Here is a 20,431-nt window from a genome sequence, read left to right on the forward strand (position 1 = left end):
TCTCCTGCCTATAAACCAAACACGAACAAAATTACTAAGATAGCTATATGTTAGGAAGTACCCCACTTTGTAGAAGATGACAAGAATGAAACCTGCCACAAATCCATTGGTGCCACACATATGTGTTCCTGTAGTCCCAGCTAGTGGGGAGTCTGAAGCAGAAGAATTACTTGAGCCTCGGGGTTTGAGGTCAGCCTGGGTAACAGAGTGAAACCCCCATTTCAAAAAAGCAGCAAAAACAACCCAGCAGCAACCCCCAGCACATACTGGAAGCATCAGTCCCACAGGGTGACATGGGCCTCTTTAGTACTCCAAATACCATGGGTTGTGTCACAGATGAGGAACACACAGCTGTTAAGAACTGTGAAGAGCAAGAGCTTTCCTCAGGTTGTTAACAGATTGCTGCCAGTCCCATGGATGCTGGTGTTGGTTTAAGACTTGAGTTGAAGGACATTTTATTACTCACAGCTGTCGAGCTGCTCCGAGTATCAGCAGTTTTTCCCTGTTTCCCCGAGTCCTTCAAGATGGTGTGAAGAGTGTCAGCTGATGCTTCTGTGCAGTGGCTTGCATTATAGGTGGGGACTCTGAGTTGAGGGGCTCTTCTCGCAGAATGAACATTTGCCCCAGGGAGACATACTCTGTCTCTTCCAAGACTGCTGTGCAAACACCCTTGTAAATACAGTTTGTAACAAGGGGCTTTGCTTGCAAGAAGTACAAAAATGTGAAAGACCCATGGAAAATTCTGCCCAGCCTAGCGCCCCGGACTCAGCATCTTTTGTAGCAAGCCCCAAACAACCCAGTTCTCTTCCTCCAGGAACAAGTAGTCACATTGTGGTTACTTATCCTTACTTAGTTTTCTGTGTGATAAACTGCATAAACTATTCAGCATCAAGGGATGGTTTAGACCTTTGCCATTTGGTTATACTCACAGAGGATGCGCAGGCCTCCTGGGGAACTCCCTCTGTCAAGGTAATATGATGACTGTTACTCCCCTCTCTGGCTCTCATGAGCTCTGAGATTGACATTGTCATGTTCTAAGGAAGTTATTGCTCACATTTTACTAGTCTGGTTCTTCCTGTTAGTAAGGGTTGAGTTGGTGTTTATGGTATGATCATATTAGAGATGTTATTACTATAGATAAAAGGTATTGACGTTATAAAATACTGTGGTTTAAACAGAATGATTTTTCTATTTTCCTCTCACATGATATTGGGTCATTTTAGTTTTGGGACGTAAATCTATTTCAAAGGACATCCAGGGTCTCTCATTCTTGCCCTCTGTTTGCTCCGCCATCCCCTAGAGCACATGTGGGCAAACTAGTCCTGTGAAGACCCAGATAGTAAGTATTTTAGGTTTTGTGGACCATATGGTCTCTTCCTCTATGACTCAACTCTGCCACTTGTAGCACAGCAGACTCTGTGTGCACCAAGGAAATGAACGGAGGTGGCACTGTCCTAATAATAACACTTACCTACAAGACTGGACATCGGGCTGGAGTTGTTCCTCCACGGTTCGTTGCTCCCTCTCCTAGGAAGTTGCCTTCTGCATTATTGAATTCTGGTCTCTGCAACATCCATGTTCCAGATCCAGTGATTTGAGAAATATGCTTGCCTTTAAATCATTGCTGATGTGAAAGTTGTACCTTTCACTTTCACACTGATCCCTGTGACTCGAACTCACTCATGAGTGTAAGAGAGGCTGATAAACCTGCTTGCTCTCCAGGTGAGCAGCTGTGTCATGGGAGCAGGGGGAACAAAGGGTTTGGGGCACAGTAACATTCTGCCACATTCTTGTGTGATATTTGTAATTTGTTTTGTATCCTGCACAGAGAAACATAAATGTGTGTTTAACACAAATTTAGGTTCAGTCTGTTGCTGTTACTGGGAAATTACACGCCGTGGATGGTTTTAAAAAGCATTTGCAACTCTTTTTGAAATCTGTCAATTTGTATATCTCTGTCATGACCAAATCATAAATGGAATTTTGTTGATATTAGAAATGGAAGCTTATAACTAAAATTGGTGCTATTTGGGAGACTGAGTTGGTTAAAATATATCAGAGAGCTTTCCTCCTTGCTTGAACCATAAAAAAGAGTGTAGCGGGGCGTTTGCCTGTAGGCGTCGTAATCCCAGTTGCCCCGTGTGAAATATTGAAGGAGGGTTGTGGTTGTCTGGTGACAACTCCAAAGGCCTCAGAACCCCACCTTTGGGATACTCTCCCTTGAATGACCTTTTCACACAGGATGGTGATCAGACAGGAACTGGGACTTTATCTGGCATGGAAAACAGGCTGTATGAACTATTGTTGGCTTTCTTGCTGAGAAATGTTTGCTTAACAAATGTGTGTATGTGGCAGCATTTGAACTGCGGTTTTTACTTTTTAATCCGGAGGGGTGGGGCATAGGTAATCCTTTCCCATCTTGAATTCCTCAGTGTCTGTCATCAGCTCCAAAGAGAGCTTAGGAGTCCCATGGTACCAGGCTGGCCTCAGTTCTTTGACAGCAGAGAACCATTTACGAATCTGCCCTACTTGCAGTCTTTCTAGATTTCTCACCAGTTTACTCCTCCTTTGCTCCCAGTGACATTCCCCACCTTTTACATTCTTCCACCATCAGTGACCCCTCTTTCCTTACTTGTCAGAAGGTGATCCTGTCTCCCTGTCACAGGTAAAATAGAAACCCCTAAGGGTCAGAGCCTCTGATTTCCTCACACCTGAACACCTTCCTGTATTCATACGCAGTCTTGGCATCCTCCTGGCCTTTGAAAGGGAAAGGATCCTCTGTATCCTGGCCCTGTTTTAACTAGCTTGCCCGCCTTTTCTCTCCCTCTCCCCCTCCCTCTCCCTCTCCCCCTCCCTCCCCCTCCCTCTCCTCTCTTTCTTCTTTAAAGCCTGGCTTGTCCTTATTACTAATGTGGGAGGTGAGCTCTCTCTCTCTCTCCCCTCTTCTCCCATAGACTTCTTGGCTTTGCCATTGCTCATCAGAAATCTTTTCCTGTGAAGTTTTTCATACCACAGGTGTTTTTCCTCCTTATTTTCCCTCTTGAGTAGTTTCCCTTTACTTGTTCATTTCCCCCCTAAGCTAATAAAAAAGAAAGCAAACAGACCCAAACCATGTCTCAGTCATCACTTGGCTCCTCCCAGCCTTCACCTCCCACTCTATCAATACTCCCTACCTACCCAGCCCAACCTTCCATGTTCTTCTGTGTTCCTTCCCTTGCTGTACCCCAGCCCACCAACTTGCAACACATGCTTTGCTAAGGTTTTCCCTGAGGTCTAGGTGTCTGCACCCCTTCTCCACCTCCACTCCTCCCGGTCTCCCTTGATGCTTCAAGGAATCTGCATGAGAATATTGTTCTCAGGTTGCTGTTTTTCATCCTTCTGTGCACTGTATCCAATGCATCCCTGCAAGACAAAGACTTGGCAGGTGATGGTGGTGGGGGCACAGCACCTTTGCTTGGTCCCAGGATTGATACAGAATCCTTTCTCTTTTGTTGTATGAAAATGGAATTGTAGAAAATGTGCCAGGAATTTTGCAACTGGCAAAAACCTACTTATTCTCCTTTTTTCCCAATAATTTTTAACTTCCAGTATTACCACTTTGAGAATTATTTAAGTTAGAAAGAAATGATCAAGTCTTTAATTCCATTATCTAAAACAATCATGAATAAATATGTGTTAATGCTGCACAAAATGGATCAAAGTGAAGGTAACACTTATGACCCTAGGAACAAAATCATTCTTGGTTCACTAGGGATCAAATTGCCTTTCTGGGAAGTATGTGCCATAATGTTACAAATTTGAAACTTGTAAAGGTCTTCTGAGATACTTATAAAATAGAAGGAGAGTTTTGATATCGCTCTTTCTCAGAAATTGAAGTTTTTATTTGGTTGTTCAAAAATAACTTTTTTTAGTTCTTCAAATTTAGATTGATGCAGTTGACTCTCTTTAATTTTTCAGTCTTTATGAGTAATTTCCTTATGTTAGTAAGGTTTGAAGGATTTGGTGTCTTCTGGTTCTGGCTGGATCCTGTGAGGCTTTTCAGGTACGAACCCTTCTAGTGTGTATTACAGTCAGCCTCCTAGTGTTCCAGCCAGTGACTAGCATGGAAGGATATCCAAGGAAACATCATGGTCATGGTAAACAGTGCCCTGTGGACCCCTGTTGACTGCAGATCTTGTTGAGTAATAGGCTTCAACATATCCCAGCAAGAAGGAGCTCTGTGTCTTCTTTGTCTTTCTCAGTCCTTACTAGTGTAGAAGGTTTTGAGAAACTTTCACTCAATTGACCTTTATGCTAAATATATCATCTGACCTACTTTTTAACCCTTAAGATGCTATTTATTTCATAAGGATGGGTCTGAGTGGAGTCTCTTTCAGTTTATTTTCAATATGTATTTGTAATTGACTAATAGGAATTTTTCTGTTAACTCAAAGTTTTAAAATCCAGGCATAATTTTTAACCTTTTATATCTACACATTTAAATTTATTTTAAAAAAGTCAATAGGAAAATTATTTTTCAGTTCTTTAAGTTGAAAAATACCCTTTTTATCTTACTGGTTCATTATTTGGGAAACAGTTGACTGGTACAAGGAATTTTTCTCTAAAAAGTAGAAAAATTGACCATGTAAAAACTGTACACACTTGGAGGAGAAACGTGCTTTTTGAAACTTAGTTTTCTGAGAATGGAAATGTTCATGAAAACTGACTACTGCTGGATTTAGTATTAGTACTTAAAATGAGTTTTACTTTTTGAAACATCAGCAACTTCTACTTGATTAATTTGCCTCAGTTTAAACTGTTATATTTGTTTTAGTTTTCATACACTATTAAAATATATTAAAAAGAATTTGTATTTTTCCAGATGTTGAAATTTTTGAAACATAAATACATCTAATCAGCCCAGGCAATATTAAGTCATTCTTCACAATTGTGTTAGTTCTACCTGTTTATAGGTTTTGCATTATTGGGAAAAAAGAAAAAAAAAGAAAAAAACTGCATGCATTTGGTAAAACAATTTCAACAAAATCAAAACTGAGCTTCAAAAAATTTTTTACTGGCTTTCCCAGTTTGACTCTTCATTCTCCCTGAGAACCACAGGGGCAGAGGATTCTAGTGTTTTCTTTCAAGTTGGTTTTGCCCAGAATATTCACTCCTACTGACCCTGGACCAGAATTTATAGTCTTGTTGAGATGTGCATATACTCTTACTCCTGAAGTAAGATTTGTTTCTGAAAAAACAGAAGAAAAGAATCAGTCCCTCTTTAGAAATAGTTTATGTTTAGCTCTCTTTGTCAAGTCTCTGTGCTGCTTTGACCTGATTTTGATGTATAACTTATTTGAATGTTTTTTATATTCATCATCTGCAAATGTCTTGGATCCTGAACTAATTTTTGGTATGTGTACAAGGAATTTGTGATAATATAGGAAAATATCTATTATGATAGTTAAAAAAAACCCAAAGAACCAAAAATTATATATGTAGTATCATTATAAAAGTTTAAGACTGGAATTGAAACTAAATTACTATTAGCATTCCTGCCTTCTTTTTGCTTTTTGATTCATGATCATCGTATAAATTCTGGAAGTATAAACACACACATATATATTTGTATCTTTTAACTTCTTTTTTATACAACTGTCAGTTGCAGTATGTGTTGCTAAGATTGAGAAGACTTCGTTTGGTTGTAGTTAGATTTTTACCTCAAAGACAATGACTTTTACCATTTAATGATGAAAGCTAAGTAAAGTGCCAGATATATCCAAATATATCCATGAGTTGATAAGCTTTTAGGCTTGTGCTAGGGGAGATTTAAAAGAGAATTTAAGATAGTCTCTGTCTTTTAGAACTTTATCTGGTGGGGAGAGTGTACAAATCATAATACACATTGTTAAAATGAGTTTACTGAGTAGAATGGGGTTAGATGCCCAGATTTGTGCTACATACTGCTGGAGTTGAAATTAAAGAAGAGTCATCCAAACCTGAAGTATCTGGGCAAGACCCAGGTGGAACTGGAACTTTAAATTCATATTGAATAATAGATTGTACCTGAGGGAACATATGTAAATTTAACTTCAAATAAGGACTTTTTCCTTACCTGGCTAATGTATTCTTTTTAAAGGATCATTAAGTATTCAGTTTCCATAAAAATAAAAATCAACAATGCGCCACACCTATAATGACAGTAGCAAACTGAAAGTCACAGGGCCTGAACTGGGCAGAGGGCAGCTGAGTAGGGGACATTCTGGTCTGAGGGCAGAAGAGACACCTGAGCCTGAGGAGAAACCAGGCGGAGGTGACCAGGAGGAGTGAGTCTTTCTTTGAACATAAGAATATTTAAAAGCCTTTTGCAAACAGTGGCTGCCTTTCCTTGCAATTGATGTTATATAAGGAATTACAGAGTGTATATATTTGAGCATTTTATGATAATAACCTGTAAATCCCTTGGGCAGGTATCTTTTACCTTTTAGTACACCATATATATTTTTACTTAAGTAGAAAACATTTACTGAATTGATAAAAAGAATTTTGAGCTTTCTAAAAAGACTACTTTTTTAGATGTCATTTAGAACAAGGTAGTTTTTAAAAATTAGTTCAGAATTGAAGACTGTAGCACAGATACTCTAAAACATTTGCCACATTGGAAATAGTGGATGGGGGTGGGGAGTGGGTCATAAAATGTTTCAGTGTATATGTTTGTGCTCCAGCTTTTATTTATTTGCCTTGTGAAATAATTATTATCTGATTTTGAGTTGCTTCACTGGAAAACTGTTAGGAAAAGCCAGTTCAAAAAACCTCTTTACTATTTTAAAAGATTAGATTCCTTTTAAAATTTAACAGTTTACTGTTTTCAGTATTGAATGCCTACCTACTCTGTTAAGTAAAAAATAAATAAATCAATCAATAATAAATAAAAATATATATTTAAATGAATATTTAAAACACTGTAGTGTGAGCAGTCTTAAAAATAGAGAATACATTCCTGGATTCTGAATAGATTTAACTTAATACACATATCGGTTTTTTTAGGGATGGATATAAAATGGACAAGGATCGAATGTGAGAGTATTTAAATGGTTCTCAGGATTTTCTGGCTCATGTGTTGTGATACTGAACTCTTTAGTCCTGGGCTTTAATTTGTGCCTGGTGCTGACCTGATGCTGTGCAGGGACACTCGCTGCATCCCTCTATTCAGTCCCTCTAATTATCCCAACTTCCTGGGGAGCTTGCTTAGAAGTGGGCATGAGTGCTTGTTATTAAAATATCGGGTCCCTGGCTACATGCAACAAGGTGGTTTTTGATATTAGATTTATGTATAGATGAACTGAATAGGAAGCTGAGGTTGTTTGCTCTGATTTTACTTAAATAGGTAGGGGGTATTATGGAAATTATTTGGTTAGACAATGGATTATTAGGCTTTTGTAATAAATGAAATCATGGGCAATGCAGTTCCTAAGACTTTTTTCTTTCCTTTTTTTTTTTTTTTTTTTTTTTAGCACATTCAAAAAGAAATCTTAGACTGTAAATGATAGGTGAAACAATCAGATTTGTGGTTTTGTGTATATTTGTGGATGATGCTGATTCTTTTTGCTGGGAGCATCTGTTAATGCAGGGATTTGTCTCTTCAGGTTCATGTGAAAATGGCGGATGAGGCCGTCTGTGTTGGCCCAGCTCCCACCAGTAAAAGCTACCTCAACATGGATGCCATCATGGAAGCCATTAAGAAAACCAGGGCCCAAGCTGTGAGTCTGAATGAACCTATCTACTGCAGCTGTTTCATATGTAGTGAGCAGAAAGCTAGAGTTTGTATTAAAAAAAAAATAAGAAAGAATGATTGAAAATGCTGTTGCAGTTAGTTCATGTCACATGAGTTAAATGTGGCCGAATTCGCTACTGGAAATCAAAGGCTTTGTAGCATCTGGCAGTGTTGGTCGCTGATCCTGCAGGTGGCTGCTGGATTCAGCTTTCACACCAGGGAGCAGTTTCAGTTCATTTCCAAATTTGCTAGGAAAAAGAAATCCCAATTAGTTTTGAGTATTAACCCTTTCAGTGTAATAAGAGCATTAAAAAAAACCCCAAAACAAAAACTCTGTTATAAACAGGATCCAAAAGACCCTGTTTAAATTCCATTTTAGGCATTTAAGAATTATGTACAACTAGTTAAACTTCCAGAAGTACAAAGTGTATTTAGTAGTTATTTTAGTTTGTTAATGTTAATAAAATGCCCATAACTATTAGTAAATCGATAATTTTCTGCACCCCACTTTGCTTTGAATGGAGTAGATCCACAATGAAGTGGATGGTTTCTGACATGGGAAATAGCTTCTTATTTTGTTCTGTTTTTAATATCAGAGAATAATTACATAAGATGTTAAAAACTATGCAGCGCTATCTCTAAAATTGGGTGGAAGCAGCCAACACTGGCAGTTAGCCTGGAGTGATTCAATTAGTGCTCACAGTTCTTTGAAAGAAATGTTTTAGTAAGATACGTATTTAAATAAAAAATTGAATTCACGAACTCATATAGATTTTCACAGTTTATCAGCACCGTAAATGAAGGTAAAACTCTTTAAATGTTCTAACTATAGCTTGTTGGAATATAGCCTTTAGTTATATAAAATGAAATTGGTGAAAAACTTTTTTCCTAAATTTGGAAATGAAGCAGATTTAAACTCAGTAGTCTAAATCCTTCTGTCTCATGTTCATAAAACTCAGCTGTTTCTCAGTTATGATATTGGCTCCTTCAGAAATGTGACTTTCCTTTTAGCAGAATTGTTTTACTACAGATTTGTTCACTACTACCTGGTACTGTGGTGGCTAAATTTTGGTTTGGTTCATGTGATAGAGTAAAAAAGGACTTGATTGGAGTAGGATGTAGGATTTGGATTTTGGCAGTGTGGCATGTGGGGGAGGGTAGCTTGAAGCAGTTGTGAATGTCTAAATCTGGAGTGAGGAAGAAAGAAGGATCGATATTAGAAGGACAAAAATTCAGAGTATGAGGTTAAAGTATAGCCAAATGTTGATTTTAGTTTAATTTGAGACAAAGGGCTTGTTGGCTAGTGGCTGCGTATCTTTTGCCATCAAGAAGAAAATGTGTCAGTTGGCTTAGTAGCTGGGTTTTGGAAGATGGCGGTCCCTGCCACTGTAAAGAAGGGGAGTCAGAGTTTTTCATCCACCTTGCTAAGATTTCCTCTACTGTAATGCTTTGAGCCATCAACTATGGTGAAATTCTCCAATCATGGCCAAAAAATAGGGGGAGTGTGTGTCATGTAGACAAATGCCAAAGGGCAAGGAAGGTTTGTGGGGCATGGCTGTGACTGTGGTTAGGACAAAGCGGGGATATTCCAGTCTCTAACCAGAGGTGTGTGTTACAGCTGGTCAGCACGTTGGCAGCAGCTGCGGTTAAGGCTTTTGAAGAAGACACACCTTAATGCACCTCATATGCTGCTCATATCAGTTTTGCAATATAATAAAATTGAAAGAACTTTTTGTTTTCATTTCTAAGGTACATCCAGGTTATGGATTCCTTTCAGAAAACAAAGAATTTGCCAAGTGTTTGGTAAGTTCGTAATGAACCAGCGATTGTTAACCTTGATTTCAGAAAGCAGTGTGGTGGCATGGTTTTTGTAAATGTGGGTAGTGATGAATTATAGAATTCTAATTGATCCATCAATTCTTTGAAAATTGTGAAAAATGAAGAGTTTTTATTCTATAACCCAAGACTTAATTTGAAGAGTAATTATAAAAGTGGAAAAGTTATAAAATCATATTACATCTAATTATTGTATATTGCATGGCCTATGAATTTTAAAATTAAAAACTTTAGATTTTAAAATGTAAATATGTCAGGCATGTGTATGAAATATGAAATTAGAAGTAAGATTCTAATTTTTCCCCTTTTATTGCAAATCATGGCCTTTAAGATCAAATCTTATTTGATCTTTGTTTAGGAAAATTTTTTTAAAATGAGTTGAGTACTCTCCTAATATCACCATTTTAACTAAGTAAATTAACCTGAATTTGCTACTAAAATTGCTTTCCTGGAGTATTAATAAGTAGGTTTTTAAGCACAACATATGATTTTAATTAAGTTTTTGAATTTTTTGGTGACTAGAGCAATTATGTCATATGTTACATTATCTTCATTGCAGTATGTTAGACTTTTTCCCCCTTTGGTAATTTTTATTTTTGTTCTTTGGATTCAAAATTATTTCAAATTATTTTCTTGATGAAACTTCCATGTAAAATCTATAAATTTACCTTGGAAAAGTTCTTAAAATCATAGAGTCCTACCTTAGAATTGTCTGTTTTAACTAATATTATGGAGTAAAAACTAAGACCTAAATATATACCTATAGAGGAAAAGTTAGATGGAAGTATCTAAAGGTTCACATTTATCAGATTTGATGTAGCATATTCCATTTTTTCTTATGTAAACCTCTTTTTCTTTTTCTTTTCCTTGGAATTTTGACTGTTATAAAAATGATTTGAATATAATGCTTATTTTTAAATGTTCATGTACAATATAATACATTTGTGTAGATGAAATGTTGGCAAAGTATAGTTTGTGGGACAAATACAGCTGTTCTTTGTAAATAAAGATTTATTGAAACATGACTATGCCCAATGATTTATGTGTTGTCTGTAGCTGCTTTTGCCCTGTAGCAGCAGAGTTGAAAGATGTGACAGAGATTGGCCTGAAAAGCCTATTTTAGATATACTAGATAGACCTTTATAGAGGAAGTTTAGCCTAGTGACTTGGGAGGCTAAGGCAGGAGGATTGCAAGTTCAAAGCTAGCCTCAGTAAAAGTGAGGTGCTAAACAACTCAGTGAGACCCAGTCTCTAAATAAAATACAAAATAAGGCTAGGAATGTGGCTCAGTGGTCAAGTGCCCTTGAGTTCAATCCCTGGTACCTGCCCCCCCAGCCCCCCCAAAAAAGTTTAGTAACTTCTGGTAGAGAGGAATATCTAAGTCCCAGTGAGATTAAGTAACACAACCATTGTATTCATTCATGTATTTATTCAATCATTAAAAAATGCTTCTTTGGCATTTATGTCCAAGGCATTTGATAAGGAAATGAAAATGAATCAGATATGAATTCTGCTTCCAGAACATGTTGTGGAAAATAAGTTAGCAAGTGATTTCAATTCAGAGAAGAAAAGAGAAGATCAAATTCTCTATAAATGAAGACAAGAAAAATTATTTCTGCCCTGCCATGGTGGTTCATGCACGAAATCCCAGCTACTTGGGAGGCTAAAACAAGAGGATTGCAAGGTCTCAATCGGCTGGGCAACTTAGTGAGACTGTCACAAAATAAAAAATAAAAATAAAGTGTTGGGGATATGGCTCAGTGGTAGAGCACCTCTGGGATTAGCCCCCGGTACTGGGGAAAAAAATCCTTTTGGGTTTTTATTTCAGAGAAGAGAGTGTCCCAGTCCAACATGGCTGGCCCTTTCCCATCCATGCTTTTCTTCACTGTCCTCAATGGAACGCCTGCTGTTTCCTGTCATGTTTCCTACTCTCTCCTTAAAGACTCAGCTCCCTTGTGACTGCTACTGGGAGAGTTTTCTTCGTCCTTCTAGAGAGATGCAGTCTTTTTCCTATGACTTCTAGAGCACTTTAAAAAATTTTAAAAGTTCATATTTGGTGTACTACTCTCCATATTATGTTAAACTTGCTTCTGTAATTTAATCTCTCATTAAAATAAGCACCTTGGTTTCTTCAGTCTTTGTTTCCCCTATGTCATCTATCTTAAAGGTTTCTACACAGTAAGATCAATAAATGTTTTTGGAGGATTAAATAATAATTATTATATTAAGAATAACAAAATGTTCAGTCTGTGAGAGAACTTTCTCCTATCTCGAAAAAGATTGGTTTGTAACTAGAAGGCAGTGTTGCTGTCTGTTTTTTGTTCCCTATGAAAATATGTGGCTTGTAGTCCCTCTTCTTTCCTCTGTGATATAGTTTCCTTAGCATTAAATGTTTTCCCATCAGTGTACTATTTAAGATACTCCTCCTGGAATATCTGATTCTAGGTGATAAGTTCCATAAAAATAAAAATGTCATGAAATTGCTTACGGATTCTGTCATGCACATAAATACTGTTTGTGTGATTAGTGACCAACTGTGGTGTTCTAACCAGGGTATATTCTTAGAAGTCTGATTATTTTGGGTGTCAGAGCTGTGGATCGCCATGTCGATGGCTTTGGTAAGGAAGACTTGCAGAAACTTTAAATCTTCCTTTTTTAGTTTGGTACTGTGGAGTTCCTTTATTGTAATAAGATGTTGTGCTTGAAATTTAATCAAATGTGGAAAGTTTTCATTGTTTCTGGTTTTCTTTATTGCCATACAAATATCAGTGTGATTTTTTTTTAATAAACTATTTGTGCTTTAAATGATTTTTTTCTGAATAATTTGCTCTATATTTGCTTCAAAGAACATGTGTAACAAACCAAATTTGCCCAAACGTAAACATATACTAAACTAAGACTGATTATTCATAATTCATGAAATGGGATTGGGTTACATATGAACAAAATAATTTCTTAATATTTTTCATAGCTTAATTAATTTATGGAAAAAACAAAGCTATAAATAACCCATGAAGAATACTAGTTTTCAATAATTTTATTGTGTTGAGCAAATATTGTATTTTCAAACTGTTTTCCAGTCTGTATTTCCCCTCTGGGCTTATTTTATTCTGAATAGTGTAGGACCAGCAATGGGAGAATGTTAAGGATTGTTAGGATTAAGAAGTTCTTTCAGAGATTACAAAGAAAAGCTTTGAAAAGTAAAACTCCCAGTTCCTAGAAAAAAGGGATGTTGGTTTAAAGAAATTTCATAGTCTTCCTGGTTCTCTTTCTTTCTGGTATGTGCGTATATATGTGTGTGTTTTAATATTATGTCATTTTAGTCTAACACAGCATTATGTTACAGCAATTAGTCTTATAAGACATTTATGCATTAGATTTAATAATTTGTATATTATTATGTTTGGATCTTATCCATGTCCATGACTGTGTGTATAGATAGTTCTCTTCAGAATGTTCAGACTGAAGGCTTAGAAGGGAAGTGTGGGAAGCAGTCAAGGTCTGCGGATTGTATTTTTTCATCTCCTTTCCTCAGAGAATTTTTAAGAAAATAAGGACTGTAACTGTTGCAAAAATAATGAGATATGTATATATTTTTTAATTCATTGGCTTAATCAAAATAATTATAAAGAACTTTGACATCTAGTATAGGCAAGGGTACAGGAACATAGTTTTGTTCTTGGAAGTGTAAATTATTTCAACCCCCTCTTTCCAGCTCTGAAAATTTGCTAGTATCTATAAAAATTTAAAACATATAAACATGTATTCACATAAAATATATATCATTTGACTTAGCAATTCCAGTCTTAAAAGTCTCATCTGCAAAGATATAATTGAAAAAAATGTTCATTGTAGGGTCTTTTGTAATAGTAAAATTTGGAAATAGCTCAAAAATTTTTCATCTGGAAAATGAAGAGAATGACAGCTTCCCTGCAGGGTTGTTGTACAGATTAGAAGCAACATATATAAAGAACCTAACATGAAGTTAGCGTTGCCAGGCAGATCACCTTAATCATTACAGATGGGAATAATATTACTTCAGTTGGTAGGGGGAGCTATTAAAGAGTTTTTAGGGGAATGAAACAGTTAAAATTAGTGGTTTTGGGAAATTCATCTGATAGTTCTCATGTGTATTTTGTATTTTGGAATTTAGGTTTTTTCCTGTTGATGAATGCTTTGATAGAGCACTACTGCTGTGTACATACACGTGGCATGGCACTGTCATTTATAAAATGCTTAGACATGAATGATCTCATTTAATTCACTCAAACATTGGACATTATTCACTCTTTAAAAAAAGAAAACAGATTCAGGTGCATCAGCTGACTAACAATCACATAATGCTGGTTAGTAAGAGGACCAGGACATTACTGTAGTTGTAAGTGCAGAGCACAAGAAAAGGCAACAAAACAAAACAGAACAAAACTATACCTGTGTGGCTCGGTTGGGAAGAATGAGAGCAATTGTTGAGATCAAATCACTAAAGAACTTAGTGAAAACCAATAGACATCCCCCCACACCCCCTGCTGCCCCTTTGGATAATAAAGTAGTTAGTACCAGATGAGATTGTAGAAAATGATTGGTGTAACCAGTTGCAGTGGCATACGTCTGTAGTCCCAGTGACTCAGGAGGCTGAGGCAGAAGGATCTTTGCTGGTTCAAAGCCAGCCTCAGCATCTTTGTGAGACCAGAAGCAACTTAGTGAGACCCTGTCACTAAATTAAATATAAAAAAGAGCAGGGGAGCTGTGGATGTGGCCCAGTGGTTAAAGCACCCCTGGGTTCATTCCGTAGTACCAAAAAAAAAAAAAAAAAAAAAAAAAAAAAAAAAAAAAGAAGAGAAAAGAAAAAGAAAATGACTGATGTAGAGAGAAGCTTGAAGGGCTTTTTGCTGAGTCCTTGGTGCTCAGGTATAATGTAGTAGTCCACACTGTGTTGTAAGGCCTTGCTATCCAAAACTGAAGTCTTTGAAGTTAGCAAGTTTGCCAATAATTTCAACAATTTTTTTTATTCTTAAAATAGTTTAGGGTGAATTTTAAATGATTATATTACACTCATATTTGGACTTTTTTTTATTTTTTGAGGAAAAAAAAATAGAATCGGACCTTGCAAACCCAGAGTTGTTTGTAACTTTATCTAGGCTATAATCTGGGCAGCTCATAGGAGCATGCATTGTGTGTGACCCTTATTATTTATATATGTCACAGCTTATAAAAGGTTGAGAACTGTTACTAGACTCTTTTTTTTTAAATGTTACCTTATACCTTTATTTTATTTATTTTTATGTAGTACTGAGAATTGAACCTAGTACCTCTCTTGCTAGGCAGGTGCCGTACCACTGAGCTACAACTGCAGGCCTGGACATAGACTTTTGATTTTAGTATATTGAAATTTTAATTTTTGAGAACTGAAAACTTTAAGGATTTTAAATCACATGAATACATTGACCAAGTTTCTCTCCACCTACAAACTTCTGACCCCAGCTACCAGTTTAAATCCCTAGAGGCACCACTACTGAGTTTTTTCTTTTGCAGAGAGAGAGAAATTTGTTATAGATTTATCATGTAGGATACTCTTATTTGCAGAAGTCAGATTTTGTTTATAAGAAAAGAATTGGCCCAGAATTTTCCTTGTTTATAGAATAAAAGATGTTCTCGATCTTAAAAATGCCTGGAATACCAATCTAAGGATAAACTGCACCATTCTTATTTAATCTTCATGACAATATTGATGTATTATTATTATTATTATTATTATTATTATTATTACTACTACTACTTCTTCTACTACTACTACTGCTACTTCTTTTCTTGGTTTTATGGAAGAGAACAGTCTCAGAAAGGTTAAATAAATGCCCTGCCCAATGTCACATAGTTAGTTAATGAGAATATAGATCCAGGCTCAATGCATGTCCCAAACTGCCTCTAAGATGAATGGGAACCAGACTGAGCTGTTAGTGGTGGTTCATTTGTTCATTCATTCATTAATTTAATTGATGGCTTTAGCTGGTACCTATTCTTACAATTGGTGGAAGCTTCTCTCTTCTGCCTCCTCCCATTGATGTGTCATTGTTGAGATCTTAATTGTTCCTCTTTGGCCCTCTTGTTCCTGTAATCCTGTAATCCTGCATGCCAGTGAAAGTAACTCTGCACTTGGGTTTTGCTGACTTTACAAGTGACTTTACTGAGTGAAATGTGCAGCATAGAGCTACTGATTCATGCCCTTAACTGTTCCTTAGTATTCGTAGGTACAACTAATCAAGTTTCTGGATTGGGAGGAGAAAATTCTCTGATCTTTTTAGTTTTGATAATAATTTCCTAGTGTCTTTCTTTTTTTAGATGTAATTTTAAACTAAATTTATTGAAAATGATGCCTAATTTTACATATTTACGGGGTACAGTATGGTCTTTCTATATATGTGTGTAACCTGTAATTATCAAATCAGTGTAATTATTTGCATACCCATTGCCTCAAAGATTTATCATTTCTTTCTGGTGAGAACATTTAAAACCTTCTTTTCTAGGTCTTTTGAAATATGTGATATATTGTCCTATTACGTTTCTAACGGTGATTAATCTATGATGTTCAAAAGAGAATTTGAGACCTAATGAATGAAACTGCATTAAAATGCTTATTATAACAGACTATCTTATGAAATGTTTAAGAGCATGCTTCTTTTCCTGAATGTTTGATTAAGTTCAACTTATTTGTGGAGGACTAGATGCTCTTGAAGTGAATTCCTAAAAAGGGGAAAAAAAATCTTCCTTTGTTTTTAGGGAATATTTTAAGGATGAGATGAGTCAAAGTGCTTTTAGGGCTCTGGAGTGTGAGGGGGTGTTTCAACCTGGAGTGTGAGGGGGAGATTGAAAATCTGATTTGTTAAGGCTTGGCTTTCTTTCCTTTGATGGTTAGGTTCAAGTTGTATACTCCAGCTTCTCTGCTTCTCTCTCTGCTGCCCCCTTGCAGGTAGTAGCACAGCCTGGAGTCAGAAACAGTTATATTTCTGGTTCTGCCACTTAGTAGCTATGTGATCTTGCTTCCTGTTTAATTCTTAAGACCGCTTTTATTCTTACTATTTGCATATGTGTTTCTCCATCTGTGTACTTGGGTCATGCTTTTGAAAATCATTTTGATAATCTCTGCCCTTTAACTATAGTATTTAGTCTATTAATTTTTTTGTCTGCCTTAGTTTATATTTTTAAAATAAGAGCTTTATCGAGATTTAATTCACACACCATAACACTCAGTCTTTAAAGTATGGAGTTCATTGATTTTTAGCATATTCACAGTTGTGTAGCCTTTATCACATGCAATTTCATTATCATCTATTAACATTTAATAAACATTTGATGTAGCTAAATTTATGTGTACCATTTTATTATAGATCTTGTCTTTTCCATTTCCCCTGTATTTGCTGAATTTTTAAAAATAATTTTTGAAATTCTGTTTAAATTGTATTTAAATTTATCTTTTGGATTCTCCCCACAATCCTGATTTTTAGTGTTTTTTGTTTGTTTGTTTTCATTCCCTAGGGATTGTGGTATGCATCCTTAGCTTTTCATGGTTTATTTAGTGTTAATACTGAACCATGTCAGATTTTTAGAAATTTTGTAGTTGTCTAGTCCATTCTCTGACCCTTCCCATCACCATCCTGCATGTATTGTTGTCAAGTATATTTTACCTGCATGCTATAAATTCCATGGGAACATATGATAACTTTTGCTTTTCAACATGTTTGAAAGTGAGTTAGGACATCTCTTTCATGAATGATTACAGTGTCATTCCATTGAAATTAAGACTCATTTTGGTCCATTTTAAAAGATTTTACTTTTACTTGTTTTTTATTATGTATATTTTTTATTGTAGGAAGACATATATGACCTAAATTTTGCCACTTCCCCATTTTTTCAAATTTACATATTTAATTTGACAGATAAAATTGTGTGTATTATATACCACATGTTTTGAATTATACGTACACTGTAGAATGGTTCAACCTAGCTACTTAATATATCATTACCTATCATCTATTACCTAGTTGTTTTGTGGTGAGAACAATTAATATCCACTCTTAAGAGTTTTCAAGAATATAACATATTAACAATGGTGATCTTGGTGTACACTACGTCTCTTGAATTTTAATCATCATCACCATTATTTTTTGGTACCAGAGATTGGACCCAGGGGCATTCTACCTTTTAGCTATAGTCCCAGTCCTTTTTATTTCTCATTTTGAAACAATTTCTAAGTTGCTCAGAGTGGCCTCGAATTTGTGATTCTTCTGTTTTAGCCACTTAAGCATCTGGGATCAAGGTGTGCTACTGCACCTGGCTGACATTCATTGTTTTTGAGTGTACAGTTCAGTGGTGTTAATTTTGTTCATAATGTATAGCCATCACCACCATCCATCTTTAGAACTTTCTATCACTCCAGAGTGAAACGCCACATGTTTTAAGCTTCCCTCTGTATGTCCTCACTACCTATTACCTGGTGATCCCCGTTGCTTTACATTCTGTCTCTATGGACTGTTGGCCCTCTTGTGCCCAGCTTAGTTCACTTTGCATGCCTTCAGGGTTCCTCCAGTTATAGCATGTGTCAGAATTTTTTATTGATAGAGTTCATTTTGTTTTACTATCACCTCTTGATGAACATGTAGGATGTTTCCATCTTTGGTTATTGTGAATAATGCTGCTCTGAACTTCAGTACACAAATGTCAGTTTGAGTCTCTGTGTATCTAGCTAGGAGGAGAGTTTTCCATAGTGACTGTGCCACTTTTTATTACCACTTTTTTTTTTCTTCTTCTTTTTTTGGGGAGTGAGGAGCAGGGTGGAGCAAAGAGGATTTATTTAAGCAACAGAGAGGAATTAGAGATCCCACGGTAGCAGAGGTGTCCCAAGAGAGGGTTGCCACTGGGTGCCTGTTGTCTAGGGGTTTTTAAGGCATTTAAAAAAGGAAATTAGTTGATTTCTGCAATTTTTGGCCCCCCGGTCCCAGGAAATGACTCCTCCGGACCCTTCATTTCAAGCCACTTGGTGTTCATATGTTCCCTGTGCAATCAGGATACCTCAGGGACTGGCTTAGGTTTCCAGTGCATGTCCTCAGTCTCCAATGGAGTTACTGGCCACACACTGTTTACTTCATTTGTGGTCAGTGAAAGGAATGTGGAAGCATCTGGGGAGGGGCCCTTAACCCTGTCTGCCTAGCCTATTTTCTACCTCCTCTCATTTCTCCTCCTCTGAAGAAGTAACCCTAACTGCTGAGGTGATGACCATTCTGGCTACTTCAAGCTGATAAGGGGCACTGGCTATGGTGATGAAAGAAACTCTCTAGAGGGTCTATATAATGGGCCCCTAAGCGTACTTCAAGGCAGCTTGCGTATCCATGACCATCTGGAGTTTCATGGATTCTAAGCAAGAATAAATGAATCTTATCAGCACACTCAAAATACAAGGCTCAAAACATGGAAGAGTAAAGGGCACTAAAAATGGAAGGTCCATAGGAGTACATTGTGTCTTCATCCTGCAAACAAATTGAAGAACCATGAACCGTTGCTTGTAGCTTCTTTGAGCTTTTTAATAATCTATATAATAACTTTAACATTTTCTTCAGTTCGATGGGAGTTGTTAATCCTGACACATATCCCCTTAAAGAGAACACATGTTCTGCCCTGTTTAGCTGTGATTGTCTAGGGCCCTTTGGTTTTGTGGGATCATTTCTGCCAAAGAGCTGAGACTCTTGTTAGGCTTCTACGGCCCCCACAGTGGCTTTCCAAGACTCTATAACCATTAAGGTTAGATTTAGTGCATCAGCCTCTAAAAGAGTCATTCCCACAAACCAGTAGTTGCCCTGGCTGTTGTATTATGTGGAATGGGTCTATTTAATATGGTTGTTGTGAGAATTGTGCTATCCATACCAGCTTGACTGGGTCAGGTCAGAGAGTGAGAGGGCTCTTTATCAATCTCTGTAATTGAGGATTGATTACTTGTTTTAGAAATGATCGCATGTTTGGGATTGCCTTTGAAGTTGCCATTTGGTCCAGGAAGTATTCCTTAAGATTGAGGACAGCTGCCATTGTAGTACGTAGACCTCTCTGTTTCCTGGATATGACTTGATATCCATAAAGAGGTTCTACGTGGGAACAATAGGCCTATGAGTGTTAGCTCTGTTTCAGTGGTGTGATGTTGGGCCCAGGCATTTTGGTGAGGTGCTCACCAAAAGATATCTCAGGGAGGGATATCTGGGTTCCATGGTCTTCATTTTGAGATCAGTTGGGAATGGAGCTATGGAAAGCAATGTGGGAACGTACCAAAATTTGAGATTCCCCATTTTAGAGGATCCAATGTCTGCACAGGAACAGGGCTGAGCCACACTTCTTCACCTCTGTTCCAGGAGTCAGGAGCAACATCCGTCAAGCCTTTTCCCAAGAACGCAGTTACCCCAATTATCAATATCATGTCACAGATCCCAAAGGATGTTATGATTTACCTCTTAATTGTACCAGTGTCCTGACGTTTTTGGAAAAGAAATTTGTGACCCTCGAGTGGTTCACAGGAATCTTGGTGAGTGTCTTTCTCTGGGGATGAGGACCTTTAAGATCTGCTGAGTTACAGGGCCTAACAGAGAATGGTGGATCCATGAGTCAATCTTGACCATTCTTGACTATTGTAACTGCTATTGGAGTGGCTAGGATCATTGTCTGTGGCCCTTGCCAGGTGGGCCACAGACTTTTAAAATTTTGTTTTATATATATTTGTTTTTTTTTTCATTGTAGAGAGCTTTTACTTCCTTAGATTTATTTCTATGTATTTATTCTTTTGTAGTTTATTGTAAGTGGATTGTTTCC

The 20,431-nt window shown here is 36.8% G+C and overlaps 1 protein-coding gene across 4 annotated transcripts in view; it reads left to right on the forward strand.

Moving 5' to 3' along the window:
* Nucleotides 1-20,431, forward strand: part of PCCA (propionyl-CoA carboxylase subunit alpha) — a 369,734-nt gene that overhangs the window by 53,752 nt on the left and 295,551 nt on the right. For all 4 annotated transcript variants that reach the window (XM_079138616.1, XM_079138618.1, XM_079138619.1 and 1 more), the window contains 2 exons: nucleotides 7,626-7,739; nucleotides 9,503-9,556. In XM_079138616.1, coding sequence (XP_078994742.1) covers nucleotides 7,626-7,739; nucleotides 9,503-9,556 — 168 coding nt within the window. The remainder of the gene's footprint in view (nucleotides 1-7,625; nucleotides 7,740-9,502; nucleotides 9,557-20,431) is intronic.

Source organism: Sciurus vulgaris (assembly GCF_902686455.1).
Source record: "Sciurus vulgaris genome assembly, chromosome: 4".
Lineage (NCBI taxonomy): Eukaryota > Metazoa > Chordata > Mammalia > Rodentia > Sciuridae > Sciurus > Sciurus vulgaris.